General features: G+C 37.5%; 1 protein-coding gene across 2 annotated transcripts in view; it reads right to left on the bottom strand.

Annotated features, from left to right (window-relative positions):
* Nucleotides 1-21,101, bottom strand: part of LOC122817289 (galectin-3-binding protein-like) — a 302,267-nt gene that overhangs the window by 74,765 nt on the left and 206,401 nt on the right. For both annotated transcript variants that reach the window (XM_044090515.1, XM_044090516.1), the window contains one exon: nucleotides 20,769-20,906. In XM_044090515.1, the coding sequence (XP_043946450.1) occupies nucleotides 20,769-20,906 (138 nt within the window). The remainder of the gene's footprint in view (nucleotides 1-20,768; nucleotides 20,907-21,101) is intronic.

Here is a 21,101-nt window from a genome sequence, read left to right as displayed (position 1 = left end):
TGTTGGTAATCTCCTTTTTTCTGTCTGTACTTTCCTTTTTCCCTTATTTTAGGTAGATATAATGTTGGATAAGCAGACAGCTTTTAAAAAAATGCACCTCCTGTGAGCACAAACTACCAAACTCCAATGCCTATCAGAAGTGTCAGAAGTGTATATACTGCTTGGATCTACTCATCTAGATACTGGGTGTGAGATATGTGTGGGTTTCAACAATCGTGCCCTGGTTGAATACTGCAATAAGATGGTTTTGATGGCCTTCATCTTCTTTAACCTCTTCTACTTCTGCTTCTGTTTCCCCCTTCCAATAATCCTCTCGGGAAGGCCAAAGCGGATCTTATGATCAAGTGCAAAGAGGGAAGGAAATTATCCCCTGATCATTCTTCTTCTACTATTTCTGGTTCTACTTCACCTGAAAAAAAATTTCAAACCAATGGATCCATTAGGTCCATCTGATCTGACAAGGTCAAAGTCCAAATCTCTGACTCACCACTCCTCCATCTATACCCTGGAGGCAATTTCTTCTCAGATCCATTCACCTTTCCTCCAACATATTCCTAGAAGAACTTCCAGACCACCTTCCAATCACCATCTCTCAGGTCATCTAAGAGCCTAACTGAAGATGATGTAGACATAATGATGAGGAAGTTTTTCTGGGCCCAGATTCAGTTGGGAGTTATGCTGACTCAATCACCTATTGCACCAGTGTGCCTGCCATCAGCCCCTACCTCATTACTGAGTCCTACTCTGATCCAGCCTTAGATTTTAGAGCCCTAGGACCCAAGAATCTTGAGTCTGTCCATGCCAGATCCAAAGGCTTGGCCTTCTTTGACTCCAGTGACATCTCTGATCCACCTGGCTCTGACCTTGTCAGAACTGGAGGAATCTCGAAGCTGAAGCATCAGAGGGTTAGGGTCCACTCTTTTGCCATCTTCCTGTCAGCCTTGGTGCTCTGACTTATGCCTTGAGGTAGAGTCATGGTAATGCTCTGAGCCACCCTGTGCAGTTAGTTGTCTTCAGCTCCTGCCAGAGGGGTCTTACTTCTCCTATGTCTTCGGCCTTCAAGGTAATAGAGAGAGCTTTCTCCATCTCTATAGATAAGGCATGCTTTCACAACTGTCTGCTGTAGTACATCCTGTCACATCAGGGCAGCCAGCCTATACAAGTCTTGAGACAGTCCTCATTCAGGACTCAGCTTGCACCTCTGAGTCCTCACTGGAACACCCCACTGGACAGCCCCCTCAGAAGCATATGTGTAAAGGATGCACTTAAATTCCCTACAGGAATCTCTCACAGACGACACTGAGTTTGATGACTGGGAAGGGTCCCCCAGATCATCTCTTGAGGGTGTGTCCTTTTGCAAAGTACTCAAGCCTTTCAGACAGAAAGGTTGTTTGCCTTCTGACCCCCCCCTTTTGAAAAGGGGAGAGTGTTTCTTGAGGCTTTTGGAGCCACTTCAGTTACATCCTGTATAGTCCCCCTCATTTCTTGCCAGGCATGGAAGGATCTGCATGTCATGGAGCCATTCCCCAAAACACTTGATAAATACTTGGTTGCACATAAGGATCTGGCCCACTGGTGTAAGGGTTGTCTAGTAGATGCTATGGTGGTAGCAGTAGCCACCAAGAAAGAACTTTCAGAGTAAAGTTTTACTATCCATCCACTAAATGAGAGTCAAGGGCATTGGACAGGTTTGGGAAGCATTTGTATGCATCAGTGACTTTGCCCTTAGGTCACTGAGCTATTTGGCATGTGTCACAAGATTTCAGAGGGACTTGATCAAAAACTTTCCAATGCCCTCTCTGGGTCCATGTCTGTGGATGACAAGAAGACTGTTTCTCCACAACTGGCCACCCCATGGTCCCCATCACATGTCTCTATGAGGCTCATTTCTCACATCTCAGAAGGTGCTTTGAGAGCTGCAGTTTCAGGAATAACCATGAGATGGCACACCTGGCTGTGCTTCTGTGACTTTGTGGAGCCTTTCAAATCATCATTCATGAAAGCTCCCTTTGATGTATATACCATATTTTGGCCCAATCTAAAAGAAACCCTACCTAGGAGTGAATAAGACAGGAAGACGTTATCTGCAGTAGGGATCCATTTTTCTACACCTCAAAGACCCTTTTCCCAGAATCAGAGAGATGGCAGGAAAATATGGTTCTGGAAGTCACAAGGCTCTTTCCAGGACTCCTATGGGGTCATATTCCCCCATGGCAGAGGGAAACTCTAATAATAGATGATGACCTCATAACAGAGGAGGCCCACAAAATCAGGGTTTCAGATGTCCTTTTTCTGAGAAGCCCTATCAGAGCTCCTAAACAGTTGCCTGACTGCTATGCTCTGGGAGCAGTCGGGGGGGGGGGGCATCTATCCCTGCATCCAAAAACCTGGGCAGCCATTACCAAAGACTGTTGTATGCAGAGGATTATTTCCAGAGGTTATTACATACCCTTTTCCCTAGAACCTCATATCATTCTACAAAACTTCCAGATGTTCCACCCAATTTGAGAAAAGCAGCAGCCATAGAAATACAAAAGCCAGTGGAAAAAAGGGTCATCCATATGGTCCCCCAGACTAAACAAGGATTCAGAACTTATTCAAGATTCATTTTGGTGCCAAAGAAAACCTGGGACCCAAGCCCCATCCTGGATCTCAGCAACTTAAAACAATATGTCAAATTCTCCAAGATCTGAATGGTCATGTTTCAGTCCATTTTACCACTGCTGGACAAGGACGATTGGATGTGCTCGACAGATCTGCAGGATGTGTACTATCACATCAAAACAGACAGTTGTTCCAGAAGATGTCTTTGCTTCCATCTGGGAGCCAGTCATTATCAGTTCAGAGATCTGCTTTTTGTCTTACCTCAGCCCCCAGTGTGTTCACCAAGTGTATGGCAGTGGTTATAGCTCACCTAAGACTGCTAGGCTTCTAGGTGTTTCCATATCTCAATGACAGGCTCATCTCTGCTCCCACCATCTTCTGATTCAAGCCAGGGACTACTTACTCCAACTGTCTTCAACTGGACATTGTAGTGAACTATGGCAAATTCCAACCCTCCCCCAGTCAAGTCCATTGGTGATCATCTAAACACAGTCACAAAAATCACAAGTCTCCCTCAATTAGGGATAAATACATTACAGGGCCAAGCATTCCAGTTTACCATCTATCTCATCCTTCCCCACCAGCAAGGTTGATTTTGCAACTCCTGGGATCTATGGACAGTCCCATAACTTTAATTTCACTAGCAAGGTACTAAAGTAAGGTACTTCAGTAGACACTGGCAGTGCAATGGTCTATTAGATGGCATCCTCTCTCTGATCCAATATGCATTACAAGAATTTGCAAAGAATACATTACCTGGTTGATCACCAAATGAGAAGATTTTAAGCACCACCCTTTCATCCTTCCACCACCCCTAGCCACAGTGACCATTGACACCTCCTAACTAGGGTGGAGGGGTACTACTTGGGAAGGACAGTCCAAGGAAGATGGTACTATGTGGAGGCCAAGCTTCACATCAATGTCCTGGAAATGAGATCAGTCTTATTAACATTGCAGACTATTCAAAATGCTCTCCCTCCAGGGATGATTGACATTCAGACAGACAATATGTCAGTTGACTGGTACATCAGCAAACATGAGGGAATAATGTCCTACCCTCTATGTAAAGAATTGAGGAGAGTTTGGCAGTGGGTGATTTCTTCTGTCCACTTTCTTCTGGCAATGCATACCCTGGGGAAGTCCAGCATTCTAGAAGACAAATTGAGTAGGTCCGTATTGCTATCTCATGAGTGGCCTCTCAGTCCTGTAGTGGTGGAAACAATCTTTCATCAATGGGACCAACCATACTGCATGTGTAGCAGGTACTTTACCCTGATCCCCCAGAAGGGGAGTCACTGAAAGACACTCTATATGTCATTTATCCTATTTCAATTATTCAAAAATTCTGACAGAAATCATTGTACTGGAAGTGCAAAGTAATCCTCATTGCCTCTTTTTGGACTTGACAAGTATGGTTCCCATTTCTGTGGCTTCATCTTGTACAGCCCCCTTGGGTGTTAGAGCTGACCCAGGATCTTCTCTCTCTCACCCAACAAGAATAACTCATCCAGATATTCAGACCCTCAAACTGACTGCATGGTTTCTTCAGCTTCAGTCATGGCTAGACAGTCCAGGTTTTCATCCCCAGTCAGGCACATCCTTATATCTTCTCAGAAGGATTCTATAAGAAAGGTGTATAACATTAAATGGAAAGGATTTTTCAATTGGACTGTTCATGGTCAACTAGATCCCTTTTCAGCTCCTGTCTCAGCTCTTCTAGACTTTCTTGCTTCCATATTTGACAGCAGTGCTAGTTATTCAACTGAAAAGTTTTTGCTTTCAGCTATCTCCAATTTCCATGTAGGACATAAACAATCTTCTTTGGCCTGATCTAGATTGTGTAAAGCCTTTCTTAAAAGTACTTTTGTGCTCTGCCTCCACCATGGAATTTTAATATTCTCCTACAAGCCTCAACTTGATTCCCGTTCAAACTAGCCGCCAAGGCAGATTTTAAATTTTAGTCTTGGAAAAACTATTTCTCTGGTCACAGTCACATTCATTTAAGCCACCATATCTACTTTTTCACAACAACAGTTTTTTTTCCTGCAAGAATCTTTCCTTTATACCTAACATGGCCTTAGAACCAGCTATGAATCAATTGATCAACCTTACTGTTTTCTTTCCAAATGTTGCCAGTAAATGAGAGTACATACTGTACCTTTTAGATATGTATAGGCAACTTTTTTTCAGAAAATCAGACCAACTGTTTATTTCTTTCTCCAAAGCCAAACTAGGTAAATCTGTTTCAAAAGTGACTTTAGGCAAGTAGCTCATTGACTGCATTCTCTTTGTATATGACAAAAATAGATCAACACTTTCCAGACCTCCTAAGGCTCATTCCACCAGAGCTTTGGCAGACTTTCTGGTCTAAAGTTTCTATATATGACATTTGCAGAGTTGCCACTTGGTCAAACTCACATACCGTCATTGCTTACTACTTCTTATCTAGGAATAGAACAGCATTTAGCTCCTCTCTGCTCTGGAATATCCTTTCTTGAGGACCACCCTAGGTTTTTTTCTCTAGCTGGGGACTCCGCCCCATCAGTTGAGAGATAAAAAAGATAACATCAAATATAAAAGTTGTTTCATCCTTCCTCAACTTCCTGCCCTCCACCCCCCCCTTCCTGTTTCACAATTTTTTTTTTAATTCCCTAGTCTCCTAATTTGACCTGAGGAATAATGCTTTGCTTGACTGATTCATGAGCTCCAACCAACTCTCTTGTCTTTGTTTCTCCTATTTTATGCAGTTAATCATTCTGTATTGTTTCCATATGATAGCTATTTGGACACACACTGGAGAGTAAAGGGAGGACAATCTTGATCTGAAGCAATTCTATTTTAGAAGAGGATTATGGGTAGGAGGAGGAAGAACTTGAGCTATGGGTCTATGTGTTTAGAAATGGCCAAAGGCAGATCTGAGTCGAGATCTGAAATCCATCAGTTGAGGAAAGACAAAAACTAACAACACAGATGCATAGTTATGGTGAGTACATAACTTTTATGTTCTAGTACTGAACATTTCAACACTGCCATGTCCATTAACTCTGTCGTTCGTGTTTTGTTGTTTTAGTTTTCTGGTTCCTACTTACTACCCATGCTCTTTTGGTTATAGATGGGTTCATTTTCAATAATTGCATTTTGTGTGAATGTGCTGTGCATTAAATTATCACATGGTTGCTAAGTAAGTACCAGTTTATCAATATTTAAGGTTGCAAGAAATTCAGAAGGAAAATTAAAATTAGGAGGAAAAAGGCATGCTTGTGTTGTCTGTTCTCTCAGAATGGTGTATACTTAGTGTAGGTGTTAATGAATCCCGGGGATTCATTTTAATACTATTGTAAGTTGTTTTCTGTGTATTGCACATTGTGTTAAAATAAGCATAATGAATTAATTGTTCTTCAGCAGGAATCTTTTAAGATTTTAGCAATGGTAGAGGCTTAGGATTCATCAGATATATTTTTTCTGACTGTAATATATATGAATGCCTGAGAGAACACTATAGAGGTGGTGGTGTGTTTTTGCTGGTTCATAAAACTATTCTTTCCAGTTTGATTTCAATAAAGAAATATATGGAAACATTACTAGTAGATGTTTAGAACAATAGTCAAACCATAAGATTTATACTGTGTTATAGGACACCAAGTAGGACAGTGTTGTATTACATTTTTGGACTATATTGAACAGCAAATTCAGCATGGCAATACTGTACTTATGGGGGACTTTAATTATGCAACTATTGATTAGAATTCATTTTCAACTGACAGCATACATGCACAAAGGTTTGTTGATATTCTAACATTCAATTTGTATTACCAAATGATTTGCCATGAAACTATGGGCTCTAAAATATTAGACCTTCCTACCTGTAATACTGAAAATTTAGTGCGTGTAGTTAAAACTGGACCATTGAGTAAATCAGATCATAATTCTGTATTATACAGAATTAAGATTCCAAAAATGTAATATAAAAAATAAGAAATGTAACTATGGTCTATTACAATATGATCAAATTAAGAAAGAGCGTAAATCATATAAACTGGACAACTTTTAAAGGTGATTATAACACATTTGGATTATAAAGCATATCGCAAATACCATGATTAATAAGAAAAACATATTTTCCCTGGATGGTGGAATTCTAAACTGATGAAAATGTATAAGAACAAAAAGCGAGTCTATAAAAATGTTATAATATATCCAATGAAGAGAATCAAATTACAATATTTTACAACTTTTGATTAAAATGGAGAACTTTATATGAAAATTACTAAGCACAAAAATTATAAAAGCTTTCTATAATTTTATTAATTCATATAAACAGCAGAGAAATCCTATTATAAAAGTTTGAAAGACTGGTTGCCAGAATTCATTTATAATCATTTCCTAAATGCCTCTATTATTAAGGCATTCCCATGAGTCATAAACATTCTCTGTGTCCTGTGTCCTGTGCCCTGACTTATTATTTCAAGGATAGCTAGAGAAAGCATTGAATTTCATTGTTTATTACTCTTGTGCATCATGTAGCTGTCTTAAGGAGGATATAATGTGAATTATTTTATCTCTGTTAGCTGGGATAAAACACTGTAAATGAAATATTTAAAAATAGCAATCTCAAACATCCACCTAACTGCAATTCAAAACCCCATAAAACGCAATCATTTTTATTTTAACAGAGGACTGTAATGTTTTCTAGTCCCAACATGAGGATGTCTCCCCCTACAATTCCAGTCTGTATACATACTACGTCAAAGTGTACAAAAACTTGGAGAAGTTTAAGCATTATCAAAAACAAAATCACCTTTTCCATCTTCTCTAAATTATGTGATTTCACAGTAAACAACACCTGTGATAAAGCAAGCTACAACATACAGAGACATGAATGGCAAAAGAAAGTGATCTTACAAAATAAATATTGCAACATTTACCAAGAGATCACATATTAAGTAAAATTCCTTCCCTTAAGGACACCAAAGACATTTTAAAAAGTTTAAAAGAAGTGACAGTTGAAAATGATGATATTTTTATAACTGCTGATTTAGCAGTACTGAATACACTGAAGGTCCTGAATCTGCCAAATTGTTGTGCAAATTTTCTTGGTTCAACAACCTGTCTATAGAAACTTACATGGTCTTACATGAGTTTTGAGTTTGTTATAAACACACAATATTTTAGTCACTGAAGTTGACTTGTAAAGCTGATGGGTCTATAGTTGCTGGGGTCTCTGATGGGTCTGGCCTTATGGATGGGCATTACTGCAGCAGTGTGCCACGATTCAGGAATATAACTTGTAGCAAGGCTTAGGTTAAACAGTCTGAGGAGGGAATCAGTGAGTGAATGTTTAAAACTCTTTACTGGCCAGCCCAGAATGTTGTTTGGGCTCAAGGAGAAGGCAGAAGGCATGTTTGGTCTTTGAAGATGTTAAGAACATGTTCCTTAGTGTTAATGGGGGATGCAGTGACTTAGGTTTGATTTGAGTGGGAACAGTAGTTTTGGAAGTGGAATTTGCGGTGAACTTGCTAGCCAGTATGTTTGCAATATATTTTGAGTTTCAAAGGTAGACTCCTTTATGGAAACATTCAAGCAGAAATGAGAGCTTTTTCTTAGATTTCTGATGTAACTAAAGAAGGACTTATAGTTGTCCTTTACTTCTGTTGCTAGTCATAATTCATGTGATGCTTTAATGGTCTTTATAGTTGCTTTCCGTTTCTTTTTGGTGCAGTGTTAATGCATGGTAGCAATGTGACGTTAATTAACAGCAGTGGTGTGTTTTAATTTCATGAGTAAACCTAATAGCTGTCTGATCAAGACTTATTCTTGCTCATAGTAAGCATAATACCACTCTGAGTCTCCCCTGAAAAGAGGGTGCTGACCTATTTGGAATAACCATTGTCAACAAAGAATTAATAAATAAATAATTACCTTTCGTTAGTAACCCATATGGCTGCACAAATATGAACATTTGTTTGAAATATGACAGCATAACTTGTTCTTAAAAAGCTCAGGATATAGTAATTTGAAGTTAAGGTACAAACTTCTAGAACTAATAGAAATGATTTGATTTTTCCTACCATTTTAGCTTAGTAACTGGTAGTGAGCAGCCTTTCTATTAAAAAAGGTTTTGATCTAGAATACCCTCACCATCTGTTCATCCAAATAGCCAATTCTCGTGGGATCTATTACGAGTTAGGATACCTCTGAATTCAAGACACATGTTTTCAACCAGCTCACAGGGATGGTAAGAACATGAGGGTTTAACTTATTTCATCATGCCTGGTACTCAGTGATCATTGGCTAAGTGGATTTAAGTGCATTAGATTTAAAACCTGAAATCCTGTTTAAGGGTTAGAATCACCTAGCAGATACATTTGGGGAGCACTGCATGGACTAAGTTGTATTTTAATATCTCTTCTCTGTCACAGAAACAACCAAGGGTTGTAGAAGACAATCTGAAAGCATATGTTTGCTACCGGGATGTTTATCTTGTACTTACTAAGCTGGTATTGGTCTTATTGTAATGAGTGAAACACAGCAAGAAGAGTTTAGACAAATAGTACTGCAAAGTGATACAAAGACGTGTTATTTTTATCTTCCTGTTCAGGATTAATTTTTCTTCCTTTTGTCATCAGAATGTCAGGACATGCTTCATCTACCTTGCAATCTTTCAATGGATTAACAGATAACTGGGAAATGAATGAGTAGCAGGGATATTTTACCTGTGTTCCATGAATGCGCTGAGGTTAATTTTGACTATAGCTCCTCTTATATCTGCCTGCATTTGCAATACATGTCAGTCTTTTACTACATCCAGCTCTTAAATGTATTTGAGCAGAAGAAGTAAAGTCGCATAACAAAGAGATGGATTATAGTAACATAAGGTATATGCTTGATCCATGTATTTATCAGTCTTGTTTGCAGCAACATGATAGCTATAGTACTCATAGCAATAACCTACATTCTATTGGCCCCACCATTCCTGAACACAAAGATGGAAGGAACTTTCTTGGTGTGTTGGAATGGAGTTTTGCAGCCAGAAAGGGTAGCTGAGGAAATCTACTGTTTGTTAACTTCCTGTAAAATGTTGCTTAGAACCTTATAACTAGAAAGTTAAAGGGTTATGTTGATCAACTTCTGAAATACTGGCACTGGTTAGCACCCATACTGAATGCCCTATCAGAGATGGAGAAGAGGGGGTAGGAGAATTTTGTGTTTTTCCTCACTTTCTCCATTTTTTTTCTGAGTTTCTGCAATGGTGATTTAGTATAAATAGTCTGGGGGAGGGTGAGGCCTGTCTCCATGTTGGAAGTGCAGGGAGGCAAAAAAAACAGTTTTGAATGCTTTATGACACTGGACATGTTACTATTTTGACTTGTGACTGACCTCCCAAGATTGTAGATGTTTTAAGTTTACTTAAATGCATGTAGATTAAATAACCCACAACTATTCACAGTAAATCTGGGTAACTGTAACCCTTCACTTCAGTTGTAAAATATTGGGGTTATAAACAGAATGCAGTTTTTACAACTTAAATTATAGGTAGACAGACCCCCAAAGAACTGTATCTAATTTGATTTGCCTGACACATTAGCTTATTACCTGATGTGGCCTATGTCAGCATGGCATTACTGGAGTAAATGGAACATTCTCATGAGTTTCCCAAGCTGAATAAAATCATTCAAACTGACATTAACAACACTGGCACCATCTACACAGAAAAAAATAGACTTGCCCCTGAATTGATCATTATAAATTAAGGTAAGCTGAACAGAAAAATCAATGAAAAAAAATATTCCTGACTGAAGCTACCAATTTGAGTATCTTTGAGAAGTTTGTTCAACTAACCACACTAGTTCTTACCATTTCTGGTGGTATACAGTTTCCCTAAGTGCAGCCCAGGTAACTGTAAATTAAATAGTGACTCTAGTGACTGATAGAGCTGACAGGATAATAGATGCACCTATGCTGGGGGGCCATGCTGACAATAGATGGAGTGCTCATCAAGCACTGGGGGAGGCCAAGGCTTGGAGGAAACACTACTCATTTGAGATGGCCAAGGAGATGTGACTATTTACATAGCTGGCTTTAGGCACCAGCAAACCCTGTGATTGCTGGGAGCCCACTAAACTTGGGGTGCCCCAACCACAGCACAATGTCTTGTACTCATATTTTATAACACGTCTGTCAAACCAACAAAATATAGTACGGCAATCTTGGATACTTAATAAACAAGGTGGATAATAATAACTCATATTTATATCTCCTTTAAAATTAAAAAGATATCTCTAGATATAGTAACAGTGTTTTTTCAAGTAAGAGGCTTCACAATTCCATTGCATATTCTACCACTGACATAGTGCCCCTGGCTTAGTTAAACCCTGCCGATGGACATTCTCTCCACTAAAATTAACAATGTAGCCAACTTTTGGTACGTGCAATGCCTGTGACTACAGGGATCTCCCTTAATCATCCTTGACTGTGTGTGGGGTCCCACAAAAGCTGCTACTGGTTGGAGAAAATGAGGAGAGAAAAGCTGTATTAATTTCCTAATTATGCTCTTTAACCTGAATGGGGCTGCAATATGATCCTTTTAGGATAAAGCTGATAATGAACATGAGCAAGGTAAGCTCTAGAGAGATCAGCAACACAGAGTGCCCAATCTCAGTGTTTATCTTGGATTTTAATCAGAGCTGATGCTCTCAGTCTTCATGGTTTTCTCTTTCAAGGGAGTTTTGTAAATATTGGCAGAACACCATAAACTACGACTGTCAACTTCTTTGCTGAAGAAGTCTGTACAATGCCAAAAATAATAGCTGAATAAAGCCACAAAATCAGGAAGACATTTTCAATATTACTCTCACCCACTTAAAAGTTAAAAGAATAACACCTTTTGCATCAATATGCATTATTGCGGTGGTGGTGCTGTGGTAGCATTGTTGCCTCACAGTAAGACGTCCTGTTCGATTCTCAGTTAAAGTGTCTTCTGTGTGGAGACATGCGTGAATGGGCGTACCTTCGTTGAAGGTTGTGCGTCAGGGCTGGCAACTCTGTACGTAAAAATCTACTGCCACTCATTAGCGGACCAGATTCCGCTGTGGCGACCCCTAACCGGGAAAAGCCGAAAGATGCAACAACTCTCACTCACTTAAAAGTTAAAAGAATAACACCTTTTGCATCAATATGCATTTTTTAGACAATAAGAAGTCTAAAAGTCTGATGTCTGGATTTATTAGCCATCTGTAATCCTGAGTGATTTACCAGCAAATCAAACGTTGTATGAAGGATACAGCAAAATTATGAGGAAAAGTCAGGAAGGTCTGTGAAATCAGGGACAGTGACAGCTATGCAGTACGCCTCAATGAGGTAAATAAAAGTGACTTACCCTGCTGCTGTTTGACAACTGCTGCACAGCAGTCACTGATTTGGTGTGGCAGCACCACTGCTGCACAATGTGTTGCTATTTGCTGAAATAAATACAAGCTAGTATTGCTATAGCTTATGTATTTATGTACAAAGAATATCATAGCTTTTATCTATCACACACCAAATAATGCCAGGGCACACATAATTTTTCTGGGTATCAGTACAAAACACAGCTAACAAAGTCATTATATTTCAAAACTAAGACATGAAATTTATCACAGAACACTTAGACATTTAGATCTTCTGTGAGTCTGATGGCTGCCACTCCCCAGACTATATAAATGGATACAGGAGGCCCCCTTAATCATCCTTGACTGTGTGGGGGACCTCACAAAAGCTTTTGTCAGCTGGGGAGAATGAGGAGAAAAAATGTATTAATTTTCTGATTACAGTTTTTATCCTAACAGTATTGTGATATGACCCTGTTGGGATAAAGCTGATAATAGCCTGTAACAAACAAGCCTATTCTAAAACCAGTCCAGCTAAGATGTGTGCACATACAGAAATTTGTTGCACGTTACATACATGGGAGGGGGGGGCTGGGAATTGTGTTGTTATTGTTTCTTTAATTTTCATCTCAGTCAAACCTTAGAGGTGCACACAGGAAGATATTACAGCTTGGGCTTAGGCTGGGGACAGTGTGGAAATTGTTTCTTTTACTTTTCTCACAGACCTCAGAGGTATACAAAGAAGGTTACTATAGCTTGTGTAGAGGCAGTGAGCTGTTTAGGAGCAACAAACGTTACTGTAATCACTATTTTTTTTTCACTTTCCTCACAATCACACATCAAGCATGTATACAGGTTGCTGCTTTTTGGGGTTGGGGTTGGGGTGAAGTGTGAGGAGGCATACTAGGTATACGCATGCCAGCAGTCACCTGAAATACATGACAATTTGAACTTCCGCCTTCATCGCAATCCAACACCACATGGATGCATGGACAGTGACCATCTTTGTTTTTGGAAGGTTTAGGGAGGCATGCAGTATTTCCGGACAGGACCTGTGTATCCTCACAACATTTTCCATGTTAGTTTATTGTATGCTACTATTTTGTCAGCTTTGAACATTAAGCCTTGGGAAAAACTTATGTATTCCTTGAAAGAAAAAAAAAGAATGTGATTCTTTTCTTACACATGATTTTTGTTTAGTCCACCATTCGATTAAAAGGTTGGGAAAATGCTCTAAATCTATAATCCCTATGGCTTCTGGGAGTACTGACTTAATTAAGTTATTTCCTATATGGTTATTACTGTGATGTCTTGATCAAAGACGTTGTGTTAAAAGTATGCAAGAAAAACAAAGGCTGAACAACAAAATTAATTTCTTTCCTTAATCATAATTTCTGTTCAAGCCATCCCTGGATAAAAAGGTTGTGTGGAAAAAAAATGAAAATTTTCATCAGAACATATAAAAAGTTAAGGTTTCTTGAAAAATCTAAAGAGTAAGGCAAAATGTGAGAAAGGGAAGAAAAAAAGGAATGTTCCTGGTATGTTGAGCACTTGAGGATGCATATATATATATATATATATATATATATATATATATATATATATATGTGTGTGTGTGTGTGTGTGTGTGGTGGGGGGATGAAACAGTAGGCAGTACCTAGGGATCATTTCATCTAACAAATGCCAAAGGAAGAAAAAGCACCCAGCCGAAGTAGAGGTGCTAAACCATGATATACTCCACAATAAAAGATGATCCAAGGCCAATATAACACTCCAAAAAGTAGTTTATTGATAAACTGACAGATAGATACTTGCGTCGACCTAGTTTTCGTCCGTCTCCACGGATTTCTTCAGAACACAACATAATTGATGTTAACAATTTAAAATGTAAAATAAAAAAATTAACAATGTTGTTAATTTTAATAATATTGGTTTTATTTTACATTTTAAATTGTTAACATCAATTATGTTGTTGATTGGTTAATTAGTTTTTAATTTAGTGATTAAGGACTGTTGTAATTTAGGGTATTTAAACGGCTTTGTTTGGTAATGTACTTGTGTTCTGAAGAAGTCCGTGTAGACGGATGAAACCTAGGTCGACGCAAGTATCAATCTGTCAGTTTATCAATAAACTACTTTTTGGAGCGTTATATTGGCCTTGGATCATCTTTTATTGTGGAGTATATCATGGTTTAGCACCTCTACTTCGGCTGGGTGCTTTTTCTTCCTTTGGCATTTGTTGGTACGCATCGGTTCCTGGTTTTTGTTTTTTCATCATGGAAGAAGAAGGCGGCGTGGTCGATGTGGGCGTGCTACTAAAAGAAATGAATGAACAACTGAAGCTTCACACTATGTTAATTAACAAACTCATGTCACCTTCAATTGCTAGTATGGAATCAACGGGGAGTTTGGGTTTGCCGCTTACCCAAGCTTCTCCCCCGCTAGTCCTTTCAGGATCCAGCAGTACCGGCATGTCTAACAACAACACAAATGCTGCCCGGTCTAAAGACAATTTTGAGCCGGTTAACAGTGATTCCTGGAAGCACAACCAATACTTGTTCAATTCTAAACAAACTTCTGTAGAAATTGATGTTAATAATACGAGAGGAAATATGAGGGATTTGTTAAAACTTTTTGAGGTCAAAATGTTTAAATTAAAACGTACTCAAATGGAGAATGGTTATTTGCACAAGAATATTGAACTGGGGCTTGTACCCAAAGGACTTAGACTGTGGAGATACCCAAACGGGAGTGAACGTGAACCGGATATGTTGAAAGATCTACATGAACTATTCAATAAGACAGGTTTAGCGCTGATGGAAATTATGATAAAATATAATGACAAAAGAATAGAATTACTTTTGTCTGAGTTAGAAGCGTTGAATAATAACATCAGCCAGGATCTATTGTTCGATCAGTATTACACTAACTATGTTAACATCATTAAGGATGTAGAACATATTTGTAACATTATATATGATAAAAAACACAACAAAATTAAGAGGGACATTAAGGTATATGCATCGGGTATGGTGTATCCTAAATCTAATTGTGCAAATCGTAGTCATAGTAGGGAAAGGTCTGACAACGGAATCAACCATTTGGATGTATTGGATGACATTACTTCCCCTTTTCAATCGGAAGACTACAGGCAACGGGAATATGGCAGCCCAGGTGAGGGAGAAGGTCCGAGGAGATCTAAAAGATTAAGGGGGCAATATTTTCATGAGGAAGATGATGACTTTGAGCGTACAGGTGTGCAGCCAAGAAGGGACCCAGATAACAGTAAGAAAGTTTATTTTCAAAAAAACGCGTGGAGGACGCACAAGTAGCCGATGGCGTCCAGAACCACGAGGTACTTGGTAAGCAGAATCATATTGTTTCATCAAACAGTCATGAGTCGATCCAAATGAATGTCAATATTGGCGTTGATCTGTCCATTTCAGCAGACAATTCTTTAGACAATAATTGTTTCATTCATGAAGTTCATCGTAACCATCCAGTTACAGATACTATATTTCACTCTGTTATATTAGATGACATGAGTATGCTGGAGGCACCTATGGGACGGAATGACCAACTGACAAGTGTGCACAGTTCGGACAGTAGTGACTCATTATGCGATTTAACTGTACATGCATATGATGGACAATCACAGGATTTTAATAATGTTTTTCTTGGCGCAAATGACAAGGATAGTGCTTGTAGTAATGATTTAGACATGTGTTTTGATGTAGATAAGCATTTTGGGGACAATTTGTGTACGCAGGAAATTCTTGAAAGTTTTTCTGATAAAAGAGGGGAATGTAGGTTGTTTTTTAAACCCAACATTGTGGTCAACGACAATGGGGATTTTACACTATATAATTATACACGTCAGTTATTTGATAGAGACTGTGTTAACTTATTTTCAAAGGGTTTCAGTTTTGTACCATGTAGGAGGGGGAATATAGTAAATACAATTGTGGACTTAAAATTATTTACCCGGAAATTGAATTTAAAAATTTTGTACCAAAATAATCCTTGGGATATTAATAGAGTAGAAAATAGATTATCTAAACCTAATACTTTCAACCCTCCCATGCATGAGAAAGTAGCTTTTTTTGAAAAAGTCACTGAGAATGACATCAGGGATGTTTTCACTAAACACAATACCAATTTTAATAAAAATATGACTAACAAGGAGGAAGCGACATTAAAGAGGATCCTGTCCACTAAAAACATTAGAATAATGAAACCAGATAAGGGTAGTGGAGTGGTTATAGTGGACTATCAGGATTATATTTCCTACATGAATGCAATGTTGATGGGAGATACATACGTGGAAATTAGTAGAAATGAAATAAATATAGCTCATAAAAGAATCGACATAACACTTAATGACATGTTGTATCAGGGTGAGTTGGACGAAAATGAATGGCGTTTCTTACAAAATGAGTATCCTGTTATTAGTGGAATTTTTGGTATTCCAAAAATTCATAAAGGCTTAGGTAATTTACAATTTAGACCTATAGTGGATGGTAAACGCAGTAAAACACATTTTATTAGTCAATTCTTGGATTACCATTTAAAGCCTGGCATAGAAATATTTCCACATATACTTAAGGATTCGTGGGACTTTTTGGGTAAAATTAACTCTATTGAATTTAACATGGGAGACACATTAATTACAATGGACATATGTAACCTGTTCACTGTTATACCCCATGACATTGGGCTTGAATGGTTAGAAAAGCAGTTATTTCATACCAATTTGTATGACCAAAACAAAATTAATGTTTTAACGAAATTAATGGACATTGTATTAAAAAATAATTTCTTATTCTTTGAAGGGGCTTATTATAAACAAAAGAGTGTAGTAGCCATGGGGGCAGCTTGTGCCCCCAGTTTTGCTAACTTTATAATGACCTATTGGGAGCTCAACTATGTGTTCAATACTGAGTTTTATACACATGTTAAATTTTATGGTCGTTTCTTGGATGACTTATTCATTATTTGGAATGGAGAACAGGCAGAACTCAATGCCTTTTTGGAGTATATGGATAGCAGTGTTTGGTTTTTGAAGTTCACACATGTCATAAGTAAGGACAGAATTAGTTATTTGGACATTAAGTTAACATATGACAAAAGTAAGAACAAGTTAATGTCGAACATCTACAGAAAGTCCACCTTCTCAAATTCTTACTTACACTATGATAGCTGGCACCCTGACCACCAGAAAAAAGCTGTGGTCAAAGGTCAATTGGTGAGGGCGGCCAGAATGGTTAGTGAGGAGGTGAACTTTCAAAATGAAATACAGTTCATTATAACATTATTTTTGAATAGGGGTTACCCGAAGGATTTTTGTACAAACATAGCCGATGAAGTAAAAAACAAAAGGCAGAATGTTTTTTATAAAGCTTTATTGAATGGTAATGAGTGTCTGGTTGAGAATGGTAATAAGGTTCAATTTGCCTGTAATAGGGGATCCATTTGTAATACCATACCTTTGTTCATCACTACATTTAATGGCACTTTTTGTGTCATTAAGAACATAATTAAAAATAATTGGAATTTTATAAAGATGGACAATACATTGGGGAAACTTTTTAAAGGGAATATTACATACATTTTTAGGAAAGACACGTCATTCAAGGACATGTTCGAAAGTTTAAATGTTAATGTGGACATTCATTCTAATAAACCGATGGGTAACTTCAAATGTGGTAGGTGTTCAGTGTGTAAGCACTTGATTAATACTGGTATAACAGCAACAGTGAATAAATACAGTATCAAGATTCATCAACACATTAATTGTTACACTAATAATGTTGTATATATTGCAGTATGTCAACAGTGTGATGCTTTTTATGTTGGAAAAACCAGTAGACACTTGAGGGATAGGATTAAAGAACATCTGTCAGATATCAAAAATATTAGGTCAACTAATGCCCTAGCTAGGCATATACAACAGTATAAAAATCACCAGTTCAAGTTTTTTGGAGTATTACACCAGAGGATTGACCAACAGGGTAAGATTACTAAATATAATTTGGACACATTAGAATTAAGGATGCAGATTTTATTGAATGCCCATCAGCACCCTGGGCTTAATGAATATATCAGTATTAAACCTATTTTATGGTTACATTGTATAAAAGGAAAATAGTGTGGGTTGCGTCACAATTAGATTTAATCACATATATATATTATATTCCCCTGGTATACATATGTTTAATTTTTATACATCTTTAATATAGTATAATATTTTAGACTATTTTTTGTTAGATATATAACTTATAGATGTACATCATATACACATTATTTATTCATATATTCGTTCATGTATTACCTACATTCTACGCATGCATTTTTATGTTTTTTTTACATTTATATTTTGGATAACACATTTCAGTACACGGACAAATCAAATTAATCATATCATGTTTTTAGTATTCATAAAATTTTATCAAACATTGACATAGGTATTAGGTATTATTCAACATATGTTTACATGTACAAAATAACTTTTTAATTTTAATTTTTCTTTTTTGGCATCAGTATTGTTGAATATAATTATTTAATCATTATATTATAATATATATTTTATACATTAGGGAGTTTTTAATTATTTATTAATAAACATTTGGTTCACATTAATATTAGCATATAATGCAAGCATTACAGTTTATAAAAGTTTTCATATGCAATTATTGATGGGTGAAACACAATGTTGTTAATTTTAATAATATTGGTTTTATTTTACATTTTAAATTGTTAACATCAATTATGTTGTTGTTTGGTTAATTAGTTTTTAATTTAGTGATTAAGGACTGTTGTAATTTAGGGTATTTAAGCGGCTTTGTTTGGTAATGTACTTGTGTTCTGAAGAAGTCCGTGGAGACGGACGAAAACTAGGTCGACGCAAGTATCTATCTGTCAGTTTATCAATAAACTACTTTTTGGAGCGTTATATTGGCCTTGGATCATCTTTTATTGTGGAGTATATCATGGTTTAGCACCTCTACTTCGGCTGGGTGCTTTTTCTTCCTTTGGCATTTGTTGGTACGCATCGGTTCCTGGTTTTTGTTTTTTCATCATTTCATCTAAGTCCAGACCTGTACACAGAGGTGAAATGATTAAATGATGTAGCTAAATACCTGTAACTGTGACTGTCCCTTTGTGAGATGGGCCAACATAATGTGGTATACAGGCCTGTTGTCATGTAAGAGCATTGTAACTACAAGTCAGTCTGTGTGTACTACTTCTAAACATTTGCAGCATTAACTAAAAGGTTGTTTAGGAGATGTGGCAGTATAGGATGATACTTAGTTTGGAAGTACCTAGTGGGCCCTCAACTTGACATTTGCTATGGCCCTGACTACTTAATGGCCTAGCAAGCATACTTCTTCACAGACCATGCCTCATTGCCTTCCCAGACTTACAATGTCTGCACACTGGATTTGGGGCCTATGAAATGCCTTAGCATAAGACCAGACAAGTGATGCTGCCAGTAGAGACCTCTGCTGCCTGCTTCCACTTCTCTTCTGACTCTGCCATACTGGCTTCAGCCTGGGATTTAATACCAGCAGTAGGCCGCACTGCCATTGCCCTTCCTTCCCATCAAGTTGGTCCTGACTTTGAGCATGCTCATAGAAGAAAAAACAAATATTGTTTCTTTGAGCTGTCAGTGTACGTTAGGCTTTGTAGATGTCTTATAGACCAAAAATGTGTCAAGTCAACCTAAGGTGTTACACATATAAAAGATTGTCAAGGAGGAGCTATTAGATTGTGCTAAAAGTATTGTCAAAGTACTGTATGTCAGTCAGAGCCAGAAACCTGGCGTTGACTTCCTCACTTTGAGTCCCACTGCAAATAGACTGACAACATGAGCTGCAGAATGTACTTGAGGAACTACCTCATATCTTTCAAGATGCAGAGAGTATGATCCCCATGCAAATGGCCTTACTCAGACAGAAACACCCCAAATAATTTACCAGTCCATACTTTTTACTTCCTTTGTATATATCCTATCCCTTTTTCATGCTGTACTCCTTCAGGGTGATTCTACTTCTTTCGCCTAATAAAGAATAAACATACACCAGTAGCTTTATAGTTTCATAATAATTTGTTTTCAGGCCTAGCAGCCAATTTAGAACAGTCTCCAGCAATTTAAAGAAAATTGTTGGGGGTCCAACCAAAAGATCCAGCTGAATATTATAGTGCTGCAAAAGAGCTTATCAAAAGATCCATTAGTATGATAAATGTTTAATGGAGTCTGAAATCCATAAGAAATATAGAAATAACAGAATCCAGGTAATCAAGGTATATTAAACAAAATAAACAACAACAAAAGTTACATTACCAAGATATTCATGCATGAAGAACTTATTTTGTTGGAATACTTTGCAGTTATTTATAAAGAATGTACTCTTTAAATTTATTAGAAACAAAGTGGATCCTTGCTTTTTATTAGATCATTCATTTTTCTTTCAATTTAAGACATACTTATTTTGCTAAATGTGTTGTGCATATACTCAACCTAAAACACAGCTATATACACAGTGCCTTGTGGCTTTAGCACCTGTTCAAGTTATGGTAAGCAGTGTGGTCCCTCAGTCGCCAATTTATTATTCAAAGATCATGACTTACTAATTTATTTAGTGTATCATGATGCCTTGCAGTCAGAGAATCTTATTACCTAAATCTACATTGTAAAGGAGACAGACTGGAAAGATTAGTAAATGTTAAAATGCTGCTGTGTAATGACTGAGAATTATATATCACAAACACCTATTGCGTAGTATTTGAAAGCCTTACCAAGTGCCCCTTCACATTCAACACCTGCATCTTCAGAATGTTGGCAGTCGGTTACTTTCCAGCCTTTGCTACCACAAAATGCCAGTGAGGATTCTGTTCCATCACATTCAACACCTTCAAGTATGATGGGACCTGACCCTAAGGACCAAAGAAGTTATAAAAATAATTTTTCTCCAACAGAATGAACACTTATTAGCATGAAATAAAATTATTTATTTTCAGGAAGTACGCATGTAGAATATTTTGTTCTATAATCAAATTGTTAAGCAGGCCTACATGAAAGCATATATCTTCCAACATCTCAGCTGTTGAAAGCAGCTTATATACTTAATT

Source organism: Protopterus annectens, chromosome 12.part0, assembly GCF_019279795.1.
Source record: "Protopterus annectens isolate FY-2018-M chromosome 12.part0, PAN1.0, whole genome shotgun sequence".
In the NCBI taxonomy this organism is placed as follows: Eukaryota; Metazoa; Chordata; order Ceratodontiformes; family Protopteridae; genus Protopterus; species Protopterus annectens.
Note: the sequence above shows the minus strand (reverse complement) of the source record. Positions and strands in the feature narration are given on the sequence as shown.